Below are 26,773 nucleotides of genomic sequence, written 5' to 3'. Positions count from 1 at the left end.
TGGGTGGGTGCGTTCGCTCACACGCCCACACACACACACACTGATGGAGTCTTGGGCAATGCCTGTAGATATTGTCAGATGTAGGCTTGCTGGAATACAAGTACAAGTCCAAAACGGAAGAGGGCCTACAGGGTTTTCAGGACCTTACCCTGCCCATTCACACAGGGCCAAGATTCGATTCTGACCTCTACAAAGAGGGTCCTTGGGCAACCAGTCACTTGCAGCTTAAATGATCTCTCAGGGGTCACGGAATTAGTGAACTCCCTGGTACATCAACACAATTATCAGTTGAGGGGAAATACACCAGGTTTGGCTGGAGTCTCCTCAGTTTAGCCCTAACAATGTGGCTGTCTTGCCCATATCTAGGAACTGCCTCAGTGAAGAGGGGGGTCAGCCTATTTCCCAAAGTGCTTAAAGGCAGGACAAGAAGCAACGGATGGAAACTCATCAAGGAGAGAAGCAACCTAGAGCTAAGGAGAAACTTCCTGACAGTGAGGACAATTAATCAGTGGAACCACCTGCCTCCAGAAGTTGGGGGTGCTCCAACACTGGAAGGTTTTAAGAAGGAGACTGGACAAGGATTTGTCTGAAATGGTATAGGGTTTCCTGCCTGAGCAGGGGGTTGGACTAGAAGACCTCCAAGGTCCCTTCCCACTCTGTTCTTCTGTTAGCCATTGTTTAGTGGTGTAGACACCGTCTTCTCGTGTGTGACCTGCTTTGCTGGACCAGCCAAAGAGCCTTCCAGGCAGGTCCTTGTGTCTGCACCAACAACCAAATAGGAAAACCATGAAGATCCCAGACTTCCTTTGTTATTGTTACCCATCCTTGGGGGGGATTACCCAGTTCGTGCTGCCCGACGGAGGAAGGACAGCGACCTTCCATGGCTAACCCAGGGAGCAAGTTACACTCCTGCCTAAATGCAAGTTTACCGACCAAGCAAAGTCTCCATCTGAGAAATATAATATAAAAGGGCACGTTACCTTTCTCGGCTTTCTCAGATAGCGTTGCATTTTCTCCTTGCTTCCTTTGTATCCCATTTGTTCTGATCCAGGAACACGCATATGCCACGCACACAAAGAGGAGGGCTACCTCCTCCCCTCCCCACTCCGCCTCTGCGGGCAGCCCCTAAGCCCAGGTCGGATGGCCAAGCCTGCCTCCTCGGTGGGACCTTCTTCCATCCCCTTTCTCCCTTGGGGAAAGAGCAGAAGGCCGCAGGGGCGACCGAGCTGGTTCTGGCTGGCGAGACATTAGGAAAAGCTGTTCTGAGGGGAGACGGCAGCAAACCTGCGTTTCAACAGCCAGCAGGATGTCCCAAAGCCATTGTTGTTGTGGGTCCTCCTCCCCCTTGCTTCCTGGACCACAACAGGAGGACTGTGCAGTCAAAGGAATCCAACTCTGTTTGCTGAAATCCACTTCTTCCCTGTGCCTGAACGGAAGTCAGCGCATTGAGCAATTTCTGAAGATTTAGTCTAAACACACACACACACACACCCCGCACCAATGACTAAGTGAAGCTAAAAGCAAATGTCCTGTTTAATTAGAGTTTGTTCCCTATATGGGTGCACGCACACGCACACACACACAGACACACAAGCCTCGTCAGGAAGTTTCATCATACTTGGGTCTAACATTAGAAGCTGCAAAAAGCAGAGGAGGAGTTGAAGAGACGGAGTTTTCTAGACGGCTATTCTGACTATCTGATGGTCTTTTGGGGGGAGGTATCCCCACCAAAATTAGAAACGGACACTATCCTGGTTAGCCAACAGATCGAGCGCCCTTTTCAAATGCCAGGTAATCCTGGGCTTATGACCAGTGGTGGGATTCAAATAGGGGAACCACCAGTTTCTCTGCGTGGATGCCGCTTCCGGAAGTCCGTTCTGGACCTGGGCAACAAAAAAATTAGCTACCGGTTCTGCCGAAGCGGTGCAAACCGGGTGAATCCCACCAGTGCTTAACACCCCAACCGATCCCAGAATGTCTGTCGCTAAGCGAGCCGTTTGTCGAGTGGGTCTCGCTTCATTTGACCACCTTCCTTGCCGCAGCCGTTAAGTCAATGACTGCAGCTGGTTAAATTAGCAACGTGCCACGTTACGTGAACGTGGCTTCTCCCATTGACTTTGCTGGTCAGAAAGTCACAAAATGGGGGATCTTGGGGGCACGGCAACCGTCGTAAATGTGAGTCAGTTGACAAACATCTGAATTTCGATCACGTGACCGTTAAGTGTGGGGAAAAAAAAACAAAGAGGGATCAACTTTAAGAAAAGGGGAACTTTGTCCAAGGCTGTAACAATTTTCTGGAAGTTGAATATTCTGCCTCTGATTCTGGCAGCCTTACTGGGTACGCCAGACCGAACATGCTAACCACCCCACCCCACCCCGGAAAAAAACGCTAATTCTTTCTTGCCTGCCAAAACACAAGATGCCCATACACCAGCTGTTTTTCCCCCCAAACCCTCCATATTTGGTGGCTCCTTAAGTGCCTATTCAATAAACAACTGAACAGCCATCTCCATCAATATGTAGCAATATAGAAAGAAGACAGGGTGAGGCCGAGACTGCGATCTCCAACAGGAGAACAACAACAGCAATACAATAGCCGGAATGTTTTTTGTATGTGTGTGTGTTTAATATTAAATATTTGCATGACCTATGGTTTGCACCAGTGACCATTTGTAAAGGTATGTGTGTCTCTTGCAAGCATGCTGATTTATCTGAGTAAGAATAGAGGCATACTTTGGAGATACCGTGGGGTTCAGCTCCAGACCACCGCAGCAAAAGGAATTTTGCAATAAAGTGAATCACGCACATTTTTCGGTTTCCCAATGCAAATGAAAATTACGTTTGCACTATATTACAGTTATTAAGTGTGCAATAGCACTAGGTCTAAAAAGGCAATGTGCGCACCTCAATGAAGAAGTACCTTTTTGTTAAAAGAAATGCTAGTCGTCATCTGAAAAAGAAATATGTAGATAGGCAGATCATTAAAGAGAGAGGCAACCTGGACCTAAGGAGAAATTTCCTGACAGCGAGAAGAACTAATCAGTGAGAACGACTTTCCTCCAGAAGTTGTGGATGCTCTAACACTGGAGGTGTTTAAGAAGAGATTGGAAAGCCATTTGTTCAGAATTGTATAGCATCTTCTGTCATGGGCAGGGGGTTGGACTAGAAGACCTCCAAGGTCCCTTCCAACTTTATTATTCTATGTTCTATGTTCAGCACAGCCAAGTAGAAAAATCCTTGCTTTGGGGGAATCAGGACAATTGAAGCTCAGGGCTGAGATGTAGACACACCCCATTTGCCTTCAAGCTGTCCTCAGATGCAATGCATAAAAGATTAGGGGTCTTCAAACTGGGCCCTTTTGTGACTTGTGGACTTCAATTCCCAGAATTCCTCAGCCAGGCTGAGGTTTAACTCATCCCGAGGGGCAGCATCCTTACGCTGCCCCGCTGGATGAGTTAATTTTTTTATTCATTGCATCTGAGGACAGCTTCTTACAGCCTATCAGCTGATTAATTCCCTACTCCACTGGCATTTTTTTTCTAGCCCCTGCCTGTGTAAACACGTTGGCCAGTTCTCAGAAACAAATGCACTAGATCTTTTAATGGAAAATGAAGGAAAGATGGCCTGAAGCTTTCCCTGGCATTGAGTTAATCAGGTCATGAAAGTCCCTGCTTGTTTAGCAAGCTGGTTTGGGATTCTAGGCTGGAGGAATATTTGTTTGGTCAGGGGAAAAATGGATGGTTGCATTATTTGTCCTTAAGGCCCATGGGTCTTTCTAAACAGTGTTGTCAAAAACTATTGTGTGAACTTCTCTTTTTCTTACCTGGGCAAGAAACAATCTGCACAAAAAGGAAAACTATGTTGTGTGTGAGGATCAACACACACACACACAGACACACAGACACACAGACACACACACACACACACAGAGAGAGAGAGAGAGAGAGAGAGAGAGAGAGAGAGAGAGAGAGAGAGAGAGAGAGAGAGAGAGAAGAGAGAGAGAGAGAGAGAGAGATTGTAAATTATAAAAGTCTGAACCTATTTGTAGGTGTCTGGTAGATTGTGCATTCCACTTTTTACATTTTTCAATCCTGGCAAGCATCAGCCACAGATAGGTTAGATGGGGTAGGAGACCACCAAGGCAGGGTGTATGTAGTCCCTTGTGGTAAAAAAAAAATCAAAAGCTCTCCTTGCTTCTTCTTTTTTTTTTTTTTGAGTGCCCAGTTGTGACTGCCCACTTGTCTTTTCAAACCACACCTGCCACCCAGAAACCCAAACTGGCACAAAAAAGTCGAAGAAATACAACGGTTATGTCAGGTCCCCAAATCCTTATTGTCTGCCTTTCCTACAGATCCTTTGGTGCTTTGCTTTGGGGCCTGCCATTTATTTGTTGGGAGGGGGGTAATCTTTGCTTTCAATGGGGATAACTTTTGCTTTCTGCTTTTTTTCTTCCACCTCCCCCCACCTGAGAAAGGAACGGTTACAGAGAAATGAAAGCTGGAGAAGACCTTGAGATGAATAGGGAACTGGAGGCTAAAACATCTGCACATATCTCACAGCAGTGTGCAGTTTGCATCAGGTAAATTCTTTGGCCCAAAAGAGAGTGCCCTGGTTTTGATGAGTGTTTAGTTTGCATGAATGCAAACTGCAGATTGCATTGATTCCTTTTCCTGCAGCCTCAAGAGCTGAATGGCAGGAAGCTTTGTCTCCCGCCCTTTTTGTTGTTATAAATAAAATAACAGGGGAGGGAGGGAGCATAGGAGTGAGTGTGAGGGTGCTGTGGTGCTGCTGTGAAATCTGCCCGGGTATAAGGAAAGACTCTTTAAAAAGCCAATGCAGTCCTTGGCTGCCTCAACTGGGATGGCATACAGACGATGTGAAGGAGGAATACTGCTTGAACGTTGGGCGCTACCCAACAAAATGAAATTCAGTGGTGAGAAAAGTCAGGTTCCACATTTAGGCAAGGAAAACCAAAGGCACAGATGCCTTACAGGTGGTGCCTTGCTCAATAGTAACAACTGTGAGAGGGATCTCTCCAATCCCTTAAACAGGAGCCAGCCGTGTGCTGCAGCTGCCAAAAAAGCCAACACAGTGCCAGGCTGCATTAACAGAGGGATAGAATCAAGATCACGTGAAGGGTTAATACCACTTTACAAGGCCTTGGTAAGGCCACACTTGGAATACGGCATCCAGTTTTGGTCACCACGGTGTCAAAAAGATGTTGAGACTCTAGAAAGAGTGCATAGAAGAGCAACAAAGATGATCAGGGGACTGGTGGATAAAACATTCAAGGAACGGTTGCTGGAATTGGGTACGTCTAGTTTAATGAAGAGAAGGACGAGGGGGGACATGATAGCGGTCTTCCAATATCTCAGGGGCTGCCCCAAAGAAGAGGGAGTCAAGCTATTCTCCAAAGCGCCCGAAGGCAGGACAAGAAGCAATGGATGGAAACTCATCAAGGAGAGAAGCAACCTAGAACTAAGGAGAAGCTTCCTGACAGTTAGAACAACTAACCAGTGGAACAACCTGCCTCCAGAAGCTGTGAATGCTCCAACACTGGAAGTTTTTAAAAAAGAGATGGGACAACCATTTGTCTGAAATGGTGTAGAGTCTCCTGACTGATCAGGGGGTTGGACTAGATGACCTCCAAGGTCCCTTCCAACTCTGTCATTGTTTATACTGCACCAGTAAGGCTATCCTTGGAACACTATCTTCAGCTCTGATCACCGCAATAGAAGAAAGATGTGGAGTCCCTAGAAAGAGTGCAGAGAAGAGCATCAGAGGTCCGGAGGCTAAATCACAGAATGAGTGGCTAAGGGAACGAGGTACGTTTAGCCTAACAAAGAGAAGCACTGAGGGCGACATGATCGCAGTCTTCCAGGACTTGAGGGTCTGTCAAGAATTGATAATGGACCAATTCTCCAAAGCACCTGACGGCAGGACAAGAAGCAACGGGTGGAAGTTAGTCAAGGGAAAATCCAAAGTGGAAATAAGGAGGAATTTCCTCACGGTGAGAACAATCAATCAATGGGAAGCTTGCCTGCTGGAGTTGGGGGTGCTTCATTGCTGGAGGCTTTTAAGAAAAGATTAGATAGGATCCAGTCTGGGTCAGTCTCAGAGACCTGAGCTTTTTGATTTGTGCTGAAGCCCATCCTCGTGCGTTTGGGGCTGTTCTATGCGTCATATTTATGCGGTGCCTGGTTGTACGTGTGGCTTTTTAGTTGTTGATCGGGGTGCTGATGCCTTCATTTGTGAAAGATCGGACGGTCAAACGGTTGTATGCGAAGGATGATCTGCAAGAGTTCTCCTCAAAAATTGCAACGGTGGAATTAATATGTGTCGTTGAAGAGAACAGCAGAGAATAAAAATCCAAGTAAATTCAGCCCAGCTTGCATTGGGTTGGTGAACTCTAGACTGAACAATTTCATCCTCTGCGAGTCCCTTGGACTGCAAGGCGATCAAACCGGTCAGTCCTAGAGGAGATCAACCCTGACTGCTCTTTAGAAGGCCAGATCCTGAAGCTAAAACTCAAATACTTTGGCCACCTAATGAGGAGGAAAGACTCACTGGAGAAGAGCCTAATGATGGGAAAGATTGAGGGCAATAGAAGAAGGGGACGACAGAGAACGAGGTGGCTGGATGGAGTCACTGAAGCAGTAGGTGTGAGCTTAAATGGACTCCAGAAGATGGTAGAGGACAGGAAAGCCTGGAGGAACATTGTCCATAGGGTCGCGATGGGTCGGACACGACTTTGCAACTAACAACAACACAACAACAACAACAACAAGACTGAACAAATCAGCCACTGGCATTTTGGTCAGTTCCTTTACGTACATAAAATCCGTGGTTTTTAATACTAAAGCACTGACCGATCGCAAAATTATATATTAATCCATTGACTAATTACACTACAGCTTTTTCCAGAGGTGGGGTGGAAAACATGTCACTGCAGCCCTCTGGTGGCAGCATTGAGTTATTGCAGGCTTTGAAGTTCAATTTAAGACATATTACAGAGAATCTCAGGAAAATAAAATTCATCTAATTTTCTTTTTTCCCCCAAAATATCTCACAAAAGCTCGTTGGGAAATGCATTTCAGCCATGCAGGCCCCAGCTCTTGTCCCCCCCCCCCCGATGTAGTGATAAAACTGCCAACGAAATGTTCCTTCCTCAACCCTCTTTTTCTGCCTTTTGAGTCAGCGTTGAAACCTGGCAACTGCCTGGACTAGTCCATGCAGAAATCTTGCCAAGGATTTGGAAGCGATTTTGCTCTTATTTCCTTCTTCCTGGGGCAGAGACCAAATGACTGGCCCAAGGTCAGCAAGTTGGCTTTGCGCCTAAGGAGGGACTAGAATTCACAGTCTCCTACTTTCTAGCCTTGGGGGCCTTAGGCCTGACATCAAACTATCATTAAGTTGAGCAAATAGAATGATCGAGTTGTAGGAACGCCTAGTAGGGGAAAAAAAATCAGGGAAACCTCAAAGGTTACGGCAGAGGAAGTATTTCTCTGGGCTACTCCCTACTCGTCCTAAAATAAATAAGAGGTAGTTCTTGCCTTATACCCATTTATTTCTTCATTCGTTCTTTGCTTGCCTTCAGAAGTTGCAGGCGCTCCATCACTGGAGGCTTTCAATCTTTATTGGACAGCCACCTGTCTGAAATTGTTGCAGGGGTAAGCAACCTTGGCTCTTTTATGACTCGTGGACTTCAACTCCCAGAATTCCCGAGCCAGCCGTGCTGAGGGGAAAGGGAGAAGTTTCCAAGCTGAGCCATGCTGGCTCAGGAATTCTGGGAGTTGAAGTCCACGAGTCATAAAATAGCCAAGGTTGCCTACCCCTGGCCTAGGCCTAGGCTGCTTTATGGCTTGTGGACTTCAACTCCCAGAATTCCTGAGCCAGCCACGCTGAGGGGAAAGGGAGAGGTTTCCAAGCTGAGCCATGCTGGCTGAGGAATTCTGGGAGTTGAAGTCCATGAGTCATAAAAGAGCCGAGGTTGCCTGCCCCTGGTATAGAGACTCCTGCTTGAGAAGGGGGTTGGACTAGAAGATCTCCAAGGTCCCTTCCAGCTCTGTTCTGATTGATTGATTGATTTGTGATGGTATTCACACATGCAGCATCCCCATGGTCACGTGATCAAAATTCGGGTGCTTGGAAACTGGCATGCACTCATGACAGTTGCACCGTCCTTGGGTCGCGTGATCGCCATTTGTAACTTTCCCAGCCGGCTTCCGACAAGCCGAAATCAATGGGGGGAGCCAGATTCATCTGACAACCGCACAGTTCACTTTAACAACCGCAGCGATTCACTTAACGACTGCGGCAAAAAAAAGGTCGTAAAACGGAGCAAAGCTCACTTAGCCACTGCCTCGCTTAGCTGTGGGAATTTGTAAGCCAAGCGCACCCCTGCTATAACATTTTTAAAATCTGAATTGCATGAGGTCGTCTGCTCTTTCCCATGAAGCAATAGTTCTCAAATGTTGTTGTTGTTTCGTTTCGTTTCTAGACAACAGCCAATGTTATCGGCGCGCCAATTTGTGCAACGCCCACTTCAAAAGACGCTGGGAGGCTGACAATGGGGATTAACCAACCAACAACTTGAATCCAGACTGGAAAACTCTGGGCAGTCAATGCCACAAACACACGGTGCCTGTAGTGCTAGTCAACCTGCTCCTTGTTAAGTGGCCAGGGTGCTATATTTTATCTAGGGTACTGTCAGAAGCAGCTCCTCACCCCATCGGACATACCTGACTAAACATAAGTTGACAAGGGAATGAAGCATGGTGGTTAGGGGTTCCTGGCCCAAGAAGGCCCAGAACTGGCACACCAGGCCAAGTTGGGTCCAATAATAGCCCTTGTTTCTGGCCGTGGCCTCCGCTTGCTCTTCAGGCAGGAGATGAGACTTCAGGAGGACTCTTGGGTCCCATATCTGCTGACACAGGAGTGGGTCACCCTGTTTAAAATGAACCCATCGGGGTTTCCATTTAAGCCGCCTTTCACCCTACCCCAAGGGTCTGCAACCTTGGCCCTTTTATGACCTGTGAACTTCAACTCCCAGAATTCTTCAGTCAGGCACACCGGCTGAGGAATTCTGGGAGTTGAAGTCCACAAAGTCATCAAGGGGCCAAAGTTTGAAGACCCCAGCTTGTGGACTTCAGCTCCCAGAATTCCTCAGCCAGGCACGCGGGATGGGGATTTCTGGGAGTTGAAGTCCACAAGTCACCAAAGGGGCAAAGTTTGAAGACCCCAGCTTGTGGACTTCAACTCCCACAACTCCTCAGCCAGGCAGGCTGGCTGAGGAATTCTGGGAGTTGAAGTCCACAAGTCATGAAAGGGCCACGTTTGAAGACCCCTGCCCTATCCAGTTCCTCAAGCAACCCATATCTACTTTGTGCTCAGACAGGGATGGAGATGTGTCACAAATACTTCAACCCAAACCGATGTCTCCCTCAGCAATTTCATTTTAGTTGTTCAGTGTGTGTGGAGATTCTCAATCATCCAGGTCATGGTTGTCCTAAAGGTGCTTTATTCCAAAAAGCAATTCATTGGACTTTCTTGATTTTTTTTTCCCTTTGAAAACATTTGGCTTCTCATCCGAGAAGCATCTTGAATTCTCAGGAAGCTTCTGGAATTGAACTGAGTTCTTCAGAATTCAAGAAGCTTATTGGACGAGAAGCAAAATGTTTTCAAAGAAAAAAAAAGCACCATTGGGACACTTCGTTGTTACATAATAAGGGGTAAGATGGCACCTCGCTGGAGGAGGCAAAAGTTCTCCATCAACAGGAGCTACTCAACCAGCAAGGAGAAGACATGGTGACATAGTGTTTTGTTAAATGGGTTAATCCTCCTGGTCCTGCTCTAATTTGGGCCACCAGAACAAAGTAAGCAGGCTAAGAACCTACTAGGTAAAGGTAAAGGTTCCCCTGCACATGCGTGCTAGTCGTTTCTGACTCTAGGGGCCGGTGCTCATCTCCGTTTCAAAGCCGAAGAGCCAGCGCTTGTCCGAGGACGTCTCCGTGGTCCTGTGGCCGGCATGACTAGACGCCAAAGGCGCACGGAACGCTGTTACCTTCCCACCATAGTGGTCCCTATTTTTCTACTTGCATTTTTACCTGCTTTAGAACTGCTAGGGTGGCAGAAGCTGGGACGAGTAACAGAAGCTACGAACTGCCAAAAACCTGGTTTTGCTCTTGATGTTCCCAACTTCAGTAGAAAATGGTCAAGAGAGAAGCAAGCTGGAACTAAGGAGAAACTTCCTGACAGTGAGGACAATTAACCAGTGGAACAGCTTGCCTAAAGAAATCGTGGGTGCTCCATCCCTGGAGGCTTTTAAGACGAGGCTAGACAGTCACTTGTCTGAGATGCTATAGGTTCTCCTGCTTGAGTAGGGGGCTGGACTAGAAGACCTCCAAGGTCCCTTCCAGCTTCTATTCTATTCTAAGTCCCATTCCCTGAAAACTGAAGTTCGTTCTTTTTTTAAAAAATAACTTTTGAAAGTTGGAATATAGAATAGCTACTGAGAGCCCACTCGGTAGAATGGTTCAAAGCATTTAGAGGCTGGGAGAGGACGAGTTCCAGTTTTGCCTTAGGCATGAAAGGCACGGGCCAGTCTCTTCCTCAGCCACCAGCAAACCATTTCCACAGAAAACTGACAACACACACCTTCTCCACCACAGCAAGGAGAAACTCACACTCAGTCGCTGAAAAACACTACCTGCTCTGTAACTACAGGCTTGGGGAAGAGTTTTCTAATTTATTACCTAGCCCAGCCTTGACCTCAAGCAGAGGTGAATGTTTTCAAGGCTGCAGTAAACAGAAATGAGTTTTAAAACTCTACCCGAAAGGAAAGGAAATGAGATTTAAAAAGCAGTTTTGTGCGCATTTGCTGTATAGAAACTTCCTGGAACGTCCTACTTTAAACAAGGATACAGAATTTCCGGTTTATACTTGTGGCTGAAATAAATTCATAACAATTCCCCATACCGGTTTGGCTGATGGCTGTTGGGACGTGTAATTCAGCCGTACCGGTAGGGCCACCAAATCTCCACCCTTGATTCTAGACAACAAGGAAACTGCACTTAACCCATAAATTATCTCAGATCCCGAGATGGGAATTTTCTGTTAGAATAGTCCAGGGGTAGGCAGCCTTGGCTCCTTCATGACTCGTGGACTTCAACTCCCAGAATTCCTCAGCCAGCGTGGGGGAAACTATGGCCCCTTCATGACTCGTGGACTTCAACTCCCAGAATTCCTCAGCCAGCATGGCTCAGCTTGGAAACCTAATGAGGTTCACGTCAAGTGACTGTATCCCAAATTTGTGCACCGCCCACAAATGTAGGACTAGTTTAAAACTAGCTTTGCTGGTTAGATTCATCCCTCTAATTAGCTATTTTCAGCGTCTCACGGACTCAGCAATGCAGTTGTGCACTTCCGACTCCATTAATTTACATAAAGTCACACTTGGCAATTGTGGGACAACCTTTTTTTTTTCCCATGGGCAACTGGAAGCTTCATGATTACTAAAACGAGAAAAGCTAAAGGTACAACTTTGTGCAAAAGGGTGCTTCGGTGTAGGGGGAAAAACACCAAAATATGAGGGGAAAAAACCTTTTATCTTGCACATTTAAAGGTGTTGTTTTTTTTTAACACGTTACAAAGTTCGGTCCATCCGTTCTCAGGAATTTGGGTGCATTGTGTTGAATTGCCATCACCCCAAATTAGATTCTATTTTACTTGCATTTTGTTTGGGGGGGAAAAAGTATCCATAAAAAAGGAACCATATTGTTGTAAACTGCCCAGAGTAGCCCCTCCCCCCCAGTGAGATTTTAATTTTAATTTTTATTCCATTTATATCCCGCCCTTCTCCGAAGACTCAGGGTGGCTTACAAGCTTACCAGTAGAGATGGGTGGCAAACAAATTTAACAAATACATAAATAAACAATAATGGCTGCAGATTCTCTTAAGGAAGCACACACACATGTGAAGTACTATTACCAATCTACAAAGCCCTAGTGAGGCCACACCTCGAATACTGCAGCCACTTTTGGCCACCATATCACAAAAAAGATGTTGAGAGTTTGGAAAAAAATCAGAGAAGAGCAACTAAGATGATCCAAGGCCTGGAGGCTAAAACATACAAAGAACGGCTGTGGGACTTGGGTTTGGCTAGTCCAGGGGTAGGCAACCTCGGCTCTTTTATGACTCATGGACTTCAACTCCCAGAATTCCTGAGTCAGCATAGCTGACTCAGGAATTCTGGGAATTGAAGTCCATGAGTCATAAAAGAGCCGAGGTTGCCTACCCCTGGGCTAGTCTAAAGAAAAGAAGAAATAGGGGAGATAGGATAGCAGTATTCCGGGATTTGAGCTGCTGCCACAAAGAAGTGTTTTATTAAACCTAGAGGACATGCTAATTTATATTGCTAGTCTACATATGATACGCTAAATTGCTAAGCACATTGATGCCTCCTTAAGTGACACCAGCTGCCTGCAATTAGTGCAGGTTCGCATCCCACCAGGCTCAAGGTTGACTCAGCCTTCCATCCTTCTGAGGTAGGTAAAATGAGGACCCAGATTGTTGGGGGCAATTAAGCTGACTTTGTAATAATGCCGCTTGGGGGGTGTATGAAAGCCCTAATAAGCAGGCATATACATGGAATGAAGGCTACTGCTAAGCTTGTAAGCCGCCCTGAGTCTTCGGAGAAGGGCGGGATATAAATAGAATTAAAATAAAATAAAATAAATAAAAATTTGTGCTTTAGATTGTAAGCTGCCCTGAGTCTTCGGAGGAGGGCGGGATATATTTTTATTTTTTATTTTATTTTAATTCCATTTATATCCCGCCCTTCTCCGAAGACTCAGGGCGGCTTACAAGCTTAGCAGTAGCCTTCATTCTATGTCTATGCCTGCTTGTTAGGGCTTTCACACACACACCCCCAAGCGGCATTATTACAAAGTCAGCTTAATTGCCCCCAACAATCTGGGTCCTCATTTTACCTACCTGGGAAGGATGGAAGGCTGAGTCAACCTTGAGCCTGGTGGGACTCAAACCTGCACTAATGGCCGGCAGCTGGTGTTACTTAAGGAGGCATTAGCCCACTGTGCCACCAAGGCTCTAAATGGGATTGATTAAATAAATAAATAAATAAATAAATAAATAGCAGTCTGATATACTGCAGAAAATGCATAAGAAGTGATTATCTTCCTTAAAAGTCATTTTTTGAGAAGAGGACAAAGACGTGATTGACTGAAGCTCTGGTGCTTTTCAAGTAATCAAGGACAAGGGTGTGGTCTCTGTGCTGTGGGTGTGGGTGTGAGAGTGGGAACAACTCTTAACAGCAAACCTTGCAATCAACTGACAATTGCCCGTTTAAGATTCAGCTGGGAGCCTCAGCAACTTTGTGTACCTTGTGTTTCCCTCACTGGGTAGCTGCTTACTCTAACTCAAGAGTCACACCACCGGAGGAGGTTTTACAAGTAGCCTCAACTTACAAGCACGCTACCGAAATTTATGTCGCTAAGTGAGACATTTGTTAAGTGAGTTTTGCCCCCGTTTTCACCACTTTTCTGCCCGTCGTTGTGACTCCCTGCAGTTGTTAAATTAGTAATAAGGTGTCAAGCAAGAAGGGGAGGCAACAGAGAACAAGCTATTCCACAGAGGGAACAGCCTGGATTTTGTTCCCCAACTTAACCCAAACAGCTTCCACCTTCATTAACCTGCGTGAAAGGGCCTTTTTCTTTTTGGGGATGGCTCGAATGGGCCTGCTATCCTGCCCCTCGGCCTGCAGATCCTCCTGGCCAGTTGTGCCAAGGGTCATCTTGGCCACACCATCACCTTGCACTGGGTGACACAGTGGCCTGTCTATCACACTCTTTGCTCTTGTCCTGGGCAGCTGTTCTCCCCCTTCTTCTTCTCCCAAAATAGTGTGGGGGTGGAGCGCTGTAAAGGAGGAACTCTTCATGCTGGCATTCCAGGGGAGGGTGTGTGTGTGTGTGTGTGTGTGTGTGTGTGTGTGTGTGTGTGTGTATGTAAGCCCCATCCAGCCTTGGGCTTGCAGCTGCTTTGGTTCCATCAAGGGAACCACCAGCTGCAACCTTCCAAATTTGGTAGCCAACTGTGGTATCCAGGGCGCCGGAGAAAACGATGCACAGAGGGTAGCCACAAGTCCACCCTGGCTGTACACGGCTGTGGTGCAACTTTCAGTCGGCTTTCCAAGGTGGTTTAAGAAGCTTTGGAAGGAATCACAAGAAAAACAAGAGACCCTGGTACAAGCACAGCATCTCTCTGCTTGCCACAGGCAGCGGGCCTTTTTGCAGGTTACTTGGGGAGACTGGGAAAAGATGCAGCTGCTTTAAAGAGCTACATGCATTAAATGCTTGTTAAAGAAGTCACATTTTCAGGCTTGTACAGAAGTATACCAAAGACTGCCTGCCTGCCTGCCTTCCTTCCCTCCTTCATCTTCCTTCCCTCCCTCTGGTTACTGCAGGCGGCTGGAAAAAGATGCAGCTGCTTTAAAGAGCTACATGCATTAAATGCTTCTTAAAGAAGTCACATCTCCAGGCTTGTACAGAAGTATACCAAAGACAGTCTTTCTTTCTTTCTTTCTTTCTTTCTTTCTTTCTTTCTTTCTTTCTTTCTTTTTCTCTTTCTTTTTCTTCCTTCCTTCCTTCCTTCCTTCCTACCTAACTCAAGGCAGCGAGCATACATAGTACTCCTTCCTCCTCCTCTTTTTTCCCCATGACAACAACCCTGTAAGGTGGGTTGGGGGAGAGAGAGAGATTGAGAGAGAGAGAGAAAGTGAGAAAGAGGAACAGAGAGAGAGAGAAAGCAAGAAAGAGAAATGGAGAGAAAGCGAGAAAGAAGCAGAGAATAGAGAATGAGAGAAAGAGAAACAGAGAGAGAGAGAGAGAGAGAGAGAGACAGCAGCGTTGACAAAACCATTGTCACTTTGAACAGTCACTAAACAAGCTGTCGTAAGTCGAGGACTGATCCCTACCATCTCCAAGGCCAGACTTTTTGGCTCGTCCTGGTAACAGCATGGACCACCCAAGCCATCTATGAAGTGTCGAAACCGTCTCAAGAGCTAGAAAATAGCAATCAGCAGCAAAAATATTACATCCTTTCTGTAGCAGGGCTGTAATGGTTGAAGTTATGGCTTCCAGCAGCATGACTACACCTTAATTAAAATATAGTATCAACTCCTGCAACTCACTAATACAATCAGCCTATCTATACACCATTCTTTTATGAGGGATAACGCCCAGAGAATACATAAGAACAGGAGCAAAGACTAAACAGCAACTTGGACCAGACCAGGGAAAGAAAAATCGTTCAGATTTGGATGGTTAAAAATGTCTCTCTTAATCTTTCAAAATAAACAGATGAGGCGGCGTTTGGCACAAATGAAGACAGAAGGATGGTCGGGTTTGAGATGATCGCTAAAGTTTGTCAAGTACCTAAAGCAGACTTCATTTTTTTAATTTTATGCATATATCTAACTACAGATGTACCAATTACCAGGTGATATTTCCCAGTTACCAACCAATGCTAGAAATATTTTTAAGTTCTATTCAAAAGGTCTCAAGAAATTAGAAGACCTCAAACTTACCTTTATTTTATTAGAAGGTATATTATTTAGACCCATTTATAGTCTTCCCTGTTTTATTGTTCTCTCTACGCTGAAGTAAAATCAGCGTTAACTAATCTAAAATCGATCTGACTGCCTGAAACCAAATAGCTTAACAACATTAAATGACAAAATCAGAATAAAATTAAAAGGATAATTAAAAGTTTATATACGTAGAACTAGGGAGAATGCCGGTTAGACAATTATACTTGATGTATTTGATACTTGTACTTTAAAACTTGTAAACAAAAGCTAGAATACTCCACTAACAACCAGGTACACATTATTTTAGATTTTTTTTTTGAGGAAGAGTAATATTGCAATAAATTAACTGCATACATGAAGAGCAAGTAAAAGAAAGAAAGAACATACCGTAGATAATTTAAAGATGTGGATGGGTTCAAATAATATGATGAACCTTAAATCCAGGTCAACAAAAGTCCTACATTCACTTGACTCATGATGCCTTCAGAATGGAGCTACGCGTGGTTTAATTGATCGACTAGTCCAGGGGTAGGCAACCTTGGCTCTTTTATGACTCATGGACTTCAACTCCCAGAATTCCTGAGCCAGCCAGGCTGAGGGAAAAGGGAGAGGTTTCCAAGCTGAGCCAAGCTGGCTCAGGAATTCTGGGAGTTGAAGTCCACAAGTTGTAAAAGAGCCAAGGTTGCCTACCCCTGGCCTAGGCCGCTCTATGACTGGTGGACTTCAACTCCCAGAATTCCTGAGCCAGCCACGCTGAGGGGAAAGGGAGAGGTTTCCAAGCTAAGCCATGCTGACTCAGGAATTCTGGGAGTTGAAGTCCACAAGTCGTAAAAGGGCCAAGGTTGCCTACCCCTGGCCTAGTCCATTCAACAAGGGCTGTGGGGGGGGGGAGGGAGAAACCATCAGAGGGGTGACAAACCATCAACTGCCCACTTTCCTTTCAACCTAAACTCCCATGTTGGGCAAATGCAGAAAATAATTTCAGAGGAATTTCTGAGAAGGAAGTGGACAAGGAAAATATCCCCTTTCTCTCTGTGCAAAAAAGCATTAATCACCTTTAATGACAGCCAGTCACAGGAGGGCAGCTGACAGACAGCAGATCCCAGGGGAATAAAAAAAACCCGTGTCTGGAATTCCAGCTGGGTTCATTGGCCTTGGAGATTGTCCTCAGTGGCCCCCTTGGCTGATATTGCAACGCTGGGAGGTGTGGGGGGGGGGAAGGACCGTCTCTTGGGGGAAAAACCACTTGGCAGGGGGGGGACAGCCTCAACTTTGGGGCTGGCAAAGATTTCTTTTCAGGGATCCTGCACACAGATTTTTAAGTCGTTGCCCTGGTCCCGGAAGGAGAGGGACACGGATAGGCAACCTCGGCTCTTTTATGACTCGTGGACTTCAACTCCCAGAATTCTGCTGGCTCAGGAATTCTGGGAGTTGAAGTCCACGAGTCATAAAAGAGCCAACCGTTGCCTGCCCCTGCTATAGGGGATGGTGGCCCCCAAAATTTGAAGTCTGGAAGCGCCCTTGCTGGCTACAATTAGTCCTCGACTGACGACCACCAAATAAGCCCAGAATTTGCGCTGCTAAGCAAGTCATTGGCTAAGTGGGTTTCACCCCAGGCTTACAACTTTTCTTGCCATGTTTGCTAAGCAAAACCCTACAGCTGTTAAATTAGTAACACGGTTGTTAAGTGAATCCGGCTTTCTCTGTTGAGTTCGCTTGTCAGAAGGGCGCAAAAAAAGGGAGACCACATCACACACACACACACACACACACAAAACCTGGGGGGGGGCACTGCAACCCTCACAGATATGAACCAATTGTCAAGCATCGAAATGTAAATCGCATGACCCTGGGGGGATGTTGCCAGGTGTGAAAATGGCCTTCTTTTTTCAGCATGGTTGTAACTTGGAACGGTCGCTAAACGAACTATTGTCAAGTTGGGGACCATAAGTTTGAGGAGTTTCCATGGCAGGAGCTTCTTGCCTTTTAACAGCCTTGGACAGCAACAACTTCCAATATTTGTGGGGGGCGGGGGGGTGGGGCGGGAGGGCTCACAGATTCCTGGACAATTCTCGGCCAGCGTGGGAATGCCAGCATCTCCAGCCTGGCGTTTGTTCCCACAAAAGGGATCCAGCTCAGGATGGCGGATCATTCCCCACGGAGGGGGGGGGGGAAACTCAGAAGGAAAACTCAACAGACAAAACACAAACTTTAGGAGAGGAGGGAGGGGTCTCCCCAGCTGTGGGGGGGGAGAGAAAGAAAGAAAGAAAGAAAGAAAGAGAGAGAGAGAGAGAGAGAGAGAGAGAGAGAGAGAGAGAGAGAGAGAGAGAGAGAGAGAGAGAAATTGAAAGATTGAGATGGAGAGAAAGAAACAGAGGCTGAGAGGGAGACTTGGAGAGAAAGAAATTGTGAGATTGAGAGAGAGACTTTGAGAAAGAAATTGAGAGACAGAGAGACTGAGATTGACAGAGACAGAGAGAGACTGAGATTGACAGAGAGAGAGAGAGAGAGACTTTGAGAGAGAGAGAGAGAGAGAGAAAGAGAAAGAGAAATTGAAAGATTGAGATGGAGAGAAAGAAACAGAGGCTGAGAGAGAGAGGCTGAGAGAGAGACTTTGAGAGAAAGAAATTGAGAGATTGAGAGAGGGAGAGAGACAGATTGAGAGAGAGACTTTGAGAGAGACAGAGAGACTGAGAGAAAGAAATTGAGAGAGAGAGAGAGAGAGAGAGAGAGAGAGAGAGAGAGAGAGAGAGAAATTGAAAGATTGAGATTGAGAGATTGAGAGAAAGAAATTGAGAGACTGAGGGAGAGAGAGGGAGATTGAGAGAGAGACTTTGAGAGAGAGAGACTTTGAGAGAGAGAGAGAGAGAGAGAGAGAGAGAGAGAGACTTCGAGAGAAAGAAATTGAGAGACAGAGAGGGAGAGAGAGAGAGATTGAGAGACTTTGAGAAGACAGAGAGATTGAGAGACTTTGAAAAAGAAATTGAGAGAGAGACTTTGAGAGAGAGAGAGAGAGAGAGAGAGGACTAAAACACCTCCCTCTGCCCTTTAGTCCTCTCCCTTCCTTTGCCTGCAACGAACTGCCTGTCAGCCTCAATCAGGTTCCGGGCTCGACCTGACGCAGCTCACCTGGAATTCCTGGGCCAGGCCCCGGCGCGTCTCCCCGCTCGCCTTCAGCCTGGAACGTGGCAGCGGAGCAACCTTCGCCCGAGTCCTTCCAAGTCCCCCGGCAGGCAGGTGGCTTACCTGAAGCGGCTCCCCTTCCTCGGCCCGGGGGGCCAGGCTGGCCAGTCCATGGGGCTCCCCGGAGCGGCGGTTCCCGGGCTGTCCTCGCCTCCCGCTTCCCCCCCTCTCCCCTCCCGGGGCTCAGCCCTCTCGCGTCGGGCTCTGCTCAACTTCTCCAGGTGAGCGCGGAGGTGGAGCACACCTACCCGAGACAGGAAGCCAGGAACGCTGCCGGCTGATTGGCTTCTCCAGGCACAAAGTCGAGCGAGGAAATTGCGACTCCCAGGCCAGGTTGGGGAGGGAGGGGGGGGGGGGAGACACACAAAGGACCGAGGGGGGGGGAGAGGAGGAGTGGAAGCTCCGTGCCTCGAGTGCTCCACGCGAGTTTTCTTTAGAAGGGGTTGGAATCCTGGCTAGGGAGATTGATTGATGCAAGGTTTTGCAGGAGCCCTGGTAGTTTGTTTCGGGTTTTTTTTAATGCTGGAGAAGAGTAGGTGGTTTTTAAATATATATATATATATATATATATATATATATATATATATATATATATATATATATATATATATATATATATATATATATATATATATATATATATATATATATATATATATATATATATATATATATATATATATATAGTTTTGATTTCAATTTAAACCCAGATGGTGAAAGAAACAGTTTTGGTCTCCACGCTATTAAAAAAAAAAAAGATGCTGAGACTCTAGAAAGAGTGCAGAGAAGAGCAACAAAGATGATTAGGGGACTGGAGGCTAAAGTATATCAAGAACAGTTGCTGGAATTGGTTAAAGGTAAAGGTAAAGTTTCCCCCGCACATGCGTGCTAGTCGTTTCTGACTCTAGGGGCCGGTGCTCATCTCCGTTTCAAAGCCAAAGAGCCAGCGCTTGTCCGAGGACGTCTCCGTGGTCATGTGGCCGGCATAACTAGACGCCAAAGGCGCACGGAACGCTGTTCCCTTCCCACCGTAGTGGTCCCTATTTTTCTACTTGCATTTTTACGTGCTTTCGAACTGCTAGGTTGGCAGAAGCTGGGACGAGTAACAGGCACTCACTCTGCTACACAGCACTCGGGATTCGACCCGCCAAACTGCCGACCTTCTGATCGACAAGCTCAGCGTCCTAACCCAATGAGCCACCGGTTATGTCTACTTTAATGAAGAGAAGGACGAGGGGGGACAGGATAGCAGTCTTCCAATATTGGAGGGGGTCTCACGGAGAGGAGGGGGTCCAAGGAAACTGATCAAGGAGAGATTCAACCTAGAAATAAGGAGGACATTCCTAATAGCGAGCATAATTAACCAGTGGAACAACCTGCCTCCAGAAGTTGTGAGTGCTCCATCATTGGAAGCTTTCAAGAAGAATCTGGCCTGCCACCTGTCAGAAATGGTCTAGGGTCTCCTGCTTGGGTGGGGTGGGGGTTGGACTAGATGACCTACAGGGTCCCTTCCAACTCTGTAATTCTGATGCTACTTCTAATTCTTCCTTGTGTTGACTGGTTTCCACCTGCCAAAATCCGACACTGGCTTTTGAATCCTTTTGCCCACTCAAGATAATTATCAAGGTTGATAATTAAGTATAGATTATTAGTAGCCCTCCACTTGCAGCAGTTCATTTAGTGAATGTTTGAAGTTACAACGGCACAGGGAAAAAGTGACTTAGGACCGTTTTTTTCACACTTGCGACAATTGCAGCATCCTCCTGGCCAGGGTGATCAAAATTCAGAGGCTTGAATGACTCATAGTTATGCCGGTTGCAAAAGTGATCCACTTTTGCAACCTTCTGACAAAGTCAATGGGGAAGCCAGAGGCACTTAAGGACCATGTTGCTAAACACATGCAGTGATCGACTTAACAACTGTGGCAAAATAGGTCCTAATATGGTGCAAAACTTACTTAGCAAATGTCTCTCTTAGCAACAGAAGTTGGAGGTTCAATTGTATTCGTAAGTCGAGGATTACCTGTACACTGGGCAACCTCAACTCCCAGAATTCCTCAGCCAGTCTTGGTAGCTGGGGAGCTTTGGGAGTTGAAGTCCACTTATCTTAAAGTTGCCAAGGTTAAGAAACATTAGACATTTCAAAACAGGATTTTTCGGGAAATATCTAAGAAACTATGCTATGCTCCTCTGACATTTGCATTGCAGATTGGTATTGTTTCATTTCATCATGAACTAAATTGAATATTGTTTCTGCTGAAAAACTAGATAGAATAGGATAGGATAGCTATTCTATTCTATTCTATTCTATTCTATTCTATTCTATTCTATTCTATTCTATTCTATTCTATTCATTCTGTATTTCTATTCTATATTTCCTATTCTGTATTTCTATTTCTATTTCTATTCTATTCTATTCTGTATTTCTATTTTATTCTATTCTATTCTGTATTTCTATTCCCTATTCCTATTCCATTCCATTCCATTCTATTCCTTATTCCTATTCTATTCTATTCTATTCTATTCTATTCTATTCTATTCTATTCTATTCTATTCTATTCTATTCTATTCTATTCTTTTCTATTCTAATTTCTATTTTATTCTGTTCTATTCTGTATTTCTATTCCCTATTCCTATTCCATTCCATTCTATTCCTTATTCCTATTCTATTCTATTCTATTCTATTCTATTCTATTCTATTCTATTCTATTCTATTCTATTCTATTCTAATTTCTATTTTATTCTGTTCTATTCTGTATTTCTATTCTCTATTCCTATTCATATTCCATTCCATTCTATTCTTTGTTCATATCCTGCCTTTATTAGTTTGACGAGTAATTCAAGATTACTAACCTTGGTGCCTTGGAGCCTTGGTGGAGCCATGGGCTAATGCCTCCTTAAGTAACACCAGCTGCCTGCAATTATTGCAGGTTCGAGTCCCACCAGGCTCAAGGTTGACTCAGCCTTCCATCCTTCCCAGGTAGGTAAAATGAGGACCCAGATTGTTGGGGGCAATAAGCTGACTTTGTAATAATGCCGCTTGGGGTGTGTGTGTGTGTGTGTGAAAGCCCTAATAAGCAGGCATATACATAGAATGAAGGCTACTGCTAAGCTTGTAAGCCGCCCTGAGTCTTCGGAGAAGGGCGGGATATAAATGGGATTTAAAAAAAAAGATGGCGACCATATGTAACACACTTTTCTCCTGTTTTCCCTGCAACAACAACCCTGTGAGGTGGGGTTGAGTTGAGAGAGAGGGGCTGGCCCAAAGTCACCCAGCTGGCTTTTCATGCCTAAGGTGGTACTAGAATTCACATTCTCCTGGTGATTGGCCCAAATTCACCCAGCAGGCTTTCACGCTTAAGGCAGGACTAGAACTCATAGTCTCCTGGTGATTGGCCCCAGATCCCCCAGCTAGCTTTCATTGGTAAGACGAGACTAGAACTCACAGTCTCCTGGTTTCTAGCCTGGTGCCTTAACCACTAGACCAAACTGGCTGTTTTGAGTTCTTGTAAGCTCCTGATTGTGTGGTCAGGAATAATGTTTAGCCATTTGTCTTTTGCAAAGCTTTTCTTGATTTCCTCTTATTTGTTTTTAAGCATCTTCTGGATCTTCTGCAGACTTTTGGGTTCCCGTTATCCTTACATGCAAATATGGAAATGAGGAATTAATTCAGGACGGCATAGCGGGAAGGTACCCCAAAGCATATGATAATTTATCAGCATAGAAACAGAATCTTGTAGGTCTCTCCGCTCCTTCATTGCAACCAGCAGGGCCATCCTTAAAAGTGATAGTAATTATTTCAAAATCTGACTGCGGTAAAATTGCACCCGTGTGGTTAGAAGAAGGGGAAAAAAAAGTCATCCAAAAAGGGATGAAGAGCAGAAGGGAAGTGCAAAGTTACGAGAAAAATCTGTTGTTTTTGTTGGTTTTTTGTCAGCGGATCTGTCAGGCGCAGGAAATCAGGAGCCAGGATAGAGTTCAAAAGGACAACGGGGTTGATTTACGGGAGTGTAACCACTCCAACGGGATGATGCATTTGACCCCACCCTTGGGGTCAGCCGGTCATCTCCTACGGAATCATTATAATGATATCAAACAGAAGAAGAAAGAGCAAGATGGAATTTGCAGGGCTACGGTGTGAAATTTGTGCAATTCATTCTCTGTTCCAAAAATGTAGTTCCGAGGAGGAGGAGGAGGAGGAGGAGGAGGAGGAGGAGGAGGAGGAGGAGGACGACTGTGGGGTCCTTGGTGCTCTCTGAGTTTGGCTGTTTTCTTGCAGACGTTTCATGGCCCAAACTAGGTAACATCATCAGTGCTAGAAAGGAGTAGGTTTTGTGGAATGATGAAGGAGGAGGAGGAGGAGGAGTATGAGATCCTTGGCGCTCTCTTTGCTTGTTTTCTTGCAGACGTTTCATGACCCAAACTAGGTAACCTCATCAGTGCTAGAAGGGAGTAGGGCTTGTGGAATGATGGAGGAGGAGTGTGTGATGACATAAGTCATTTTTTTCGATGACATTGTAACTCCACTAGTAGCAAAGTATATATTGTAACAGCATAATCAAAATCCCACCCCTTTTAAAAGGGGGCAGGGCTTTGGTTGCATCCTTGTGGCCACCATCTTAGCCAGGGGTCTTCAAACTTGGCTCTTTTATGACTTGTGGACTTCAGCTTCCAGAACTGCGTGCCTGGCTGAGGAATTCTGGGAGTTGAAGCCCACAAGTCATAAAAGGGCCTAGTTTGAAGACCCCTGGATCTTAGCAGTCATAGAATAACAGGGTTGGAAGAGATCTTGAAGATGCTCAAGCAGGAGACCATGTCAGACCAGTGGCTGTCCAATCTCTTCTTAAAAGCCTCCAGTGATGGAGCATCCACAAATTTTGGTGGGAAGCTGTTCCACTGGTTGATTGTCCTCACTGCTAGGAAATTCCTCCTTAGTTCTAGGTTGGGTCCCTGGTGCTTTGGAGAATAGGTATGAGAAGATTGCTAACAGGTCTTAACACACATTAGAGGCATATATGGTAAAATTACATCAAACCAAAAGGGAACGTGGAGCTGAGATCAGTCATAGTCTGATAATGAGTCAGCCTACACTGTGGCTGCAAAAATAAATTCTAGATTTCATGAATAGGATTATCTATTTTAAAACATGAGAAAGAAGAGTGTCATTATATTTTATGCTGGTGACCTTATAATTTAAGAGCCTTGGTGGAGCAGTGGGCTAATGCCTCCTTAAGTAACACCAGCTGCCTGCAATTAGTGCAGGTTCGCGTCCCACCAGGCTCAGGGTTGACTCAGCCTTCCATCCTTCCCAGGTAGGTAAAATGAGGACCCAGATTGTTGGGGGCAATTAAGCTGACTTTGTAATAATGCCGCTTGGGGTGTGTGTGAAAGCCCTAATAAGCAGGCATATACATAGAATGAAGGCTACTGCTAAGCTTGTAAGCCGCCCTGAGTCTTCGGAGAAGGGCGGGATATAAATGGAACTAAAATAAATAAATAAATAAATAAATAAATAAATAAATAAATAAATAAATAGTGCTGGTCGCAACAGGGAAGCTTCAACTTCGTGTTCAGAGAAGAAATATGATAGACTAGGGAACTGAGCCGGCAAAGTTTAATCTTTGTAATAATGTTATTAACTGGTTTGTGACACAAATAAAAAGTTTAAAAAAAAACTTTAAAACTATCAGGAAGAAAGAAAGAAGAGAGAAATAGAGTTGCAGAAATAGATAAAGAGAAGAGAAAGGAAAAGAAAAATGTATGCAAAGAATTAATTTCCGACTTCTCCTTCTAAAGGTATAAGAAATAAAAGTTGTCCTCGACTTACGACAGTTGGTTTAGAGACGGAGTTAAAAACGGCCCTGAAGAAATTGGCTTAGGACCAGTTTTCATACTTACGAAAACTGTGGTAGCATTCCTGGGGTCGTGTGATTAACAATCCATACACTTGGCAACTGATGGTTGCACCACCGTCCCGGGGTCACATGTGTCGCGGAACAATTAACAGTCCGACCAGAGGTGGATGGACCGTGGTTCATTTGCATGGTCAATATCAAAGAAAAGAAATCCAAGGCATATTCTATAGCAAAACTTTTAATGAGAAAACAAAAGACCTAGACCAGGGGTCTTCAAACTTGGCCCTTTTATGACTTGTGGACTTCAACTCACAGAATTGAGGAATTCTGGGAGTTGAAGTCCACAAGTCATAAAAGGGCCAAGTTTGAAGACCCCTGACCTAGACTGACTACATGGTGGAGCAGTGGGCTGATGCCTCCTTAAGTAACACCAGCTGCCTGCAATTAGTGCAGGTTCGCATCCCACCAGGCTCAGGGTTGACTCAGCCTTCCATCCTTCCCAGGTAGGTAAAATGAGGACCCAGATTGTTGGGGGCAATTAAGCTGACTTTGTAATAATGCCGCTTGGGGTGTGTGTGTGAAAGCCCTAATAAGCAGGCATATACATAGAATGAAGGCTACTGCTAAGCTTGTAAGCCACCTTGAGTCTTCGGAGAAGGGCGGGATATAAATGGAATTAAAATAAATATAATAAAAATTCTCTCATCAGGCAGAAGGAGAAAGTAAAACAGAAACTCTGAGAACTTTTTTCTAGGCCTGCGCACAAAACAGTTTAAAACCAAAACATTGGCTGGACATAGCCAGAGTCCCTATGGTTACAAGATAAGATAATGCACAGTGCAGAGCAGGAAAAAAAAGATGTACAATTAGAAATGAGCGAAGCTGGCAAAACTAAAAAAAAACACGCAGTGACAACGTGATTCCCCTTTTGCAGCCTTTTAACAAAAAAAGTCAACGTGGAAGCCAGAGTCACTCCACAATCTTAGGGGTTCCATTAATAATTGTGGCCAGAAAGGTTGCAAAATGGGGCCAAATTCACTTAACCCATGTCTTGCTTAGGAACAGGAGTAGTTTTTATTTTTTATTTTTGGTGGGGTGGGGGTTGAGTTAGAAAATGGAACCATGCAACCACACCCCCCACACCAGTATTCCAGTATTTGAGAGGCTGCCAGAAAGAGGAGGGGGTCCAACTTATTTTCCAGAGCACCTGAAGGCCACGGCTGGAAACTCATCCAGCAGAGAAGCGACCTGGAAGTAAGGAGGAGGAATTTCCCCGACCGTGTGCACGATTAACCAGTGGAACTGCTTGCCACCAGAACTCGTGGGCGCTCCATCACTGGAGGTTTTTTTTGTTATTGAAAAGTTTTTCAATACATTTTATCTTTAACAATCCCTTGCCCCCCCCACCCAACCCTTCCTAGCCCTCCCTAACCCTCCCCGACTTCCCCGAGCTAAATACAAGGTATAAAAGTAAAAACAATCATAAATAACCATATGTTAACAACAATAAGCTATTAAGTCTATCACACTCTAGCTCATATAAAATGACTACAAGCAATACTAATATCACATCAAAACTTAAACAAATGCTAAATGAAACTTTTTGGTCCCATATTTGTTCTGGATGTAATCAATCCACTCATCGCTGGAGGTTTTAAGGAAGAGATCGGACAGCCCTTTTGTCTGAAACGGTACAGGGTTTCTTGCCTGAGCAGGGGGTTGGACTAGATGACCTCCGAGGTGCCTTCCAGCTCTCTTCCGATTCGCCCTTTTTTTTCTTTTTTTTAGGTGCAGCGCTGAGACCAAAAGGGGCGGGGCTTCCACACCGCTCACCTGGCTCTTCCCTGCAGCTGTTGCAGTTGCTTCATCGCTAAGCCGGAGCTTTTCCTGAATTAAAACCTCGTTTCTTTTTTTTTTTTTAATTCCATTTATATCCCGCCCTTCTCCGAAGACTCAGGGCTGCTTACAAGCTTAGCAGTAGCCTTCATTCTATGTATATGCCTGCTTATTAGGGCTTTCACACACACACCCCAAGCGGCATTATTACAAAGTCAGCTTATTGCCCCCAACAATCTGGGTCCTCATTTTACCTACCTCGGAAGGATGGAAGGCTGAGTCAACCTTGAGCCTG

The 26,773-nt window shown here is 45.4% G+C and overlaps 1 protein-coding gene across 1 annotated transcript in view; it reads right to left on the bottom strand.

Annotated features, from left to right (window-relative positions):
* LOC310642721 (rho guanine nucleotide exchange factor 5-like) overlaps positions 1–13,955 on the bottom strand; it is a gene marked incomplete at its 5' end in the record, with an annotated part of 56,335 nt that extends 42,380 nt beyond the window's left edge. The window contains 3 exons of the mRNA XM_083366608.1: positions 8,742–8,923; positions 10,978–11,050; positions 13,711–13,955. Of these exons, the coding sequence (XP_083222734.1) occupies positions 8,742–8,923; positions 10,978–11,050; positions 13,711–13,955 (500 nt within the window). The remainder of the gene's footprint in view (positions 1–8,741; positions 8,924–10,977; positions 11,051–13,710) is intronic.
* Positions 13,956–26,773: the final 12,818 nt, after the last annotated feature.

The sequence above is a fragment of the Vipera ursinii genome (genome assembly GCF_947247035.1).
Source record: "Vipera ursinii genome assembly, chromosome: 6".
Classification (NCBI taxonomy): Eukaryota; Metazoa; Chordata; class Lepidosauria; order Squamata; family Viperidae; genus Vipera; species Vipera ursinii.
The sequence above is the reverse complement of the archived record's forward strand: the minus strand, read 5'-3'. Positions and strand labels throughout refer to the sequence as shown.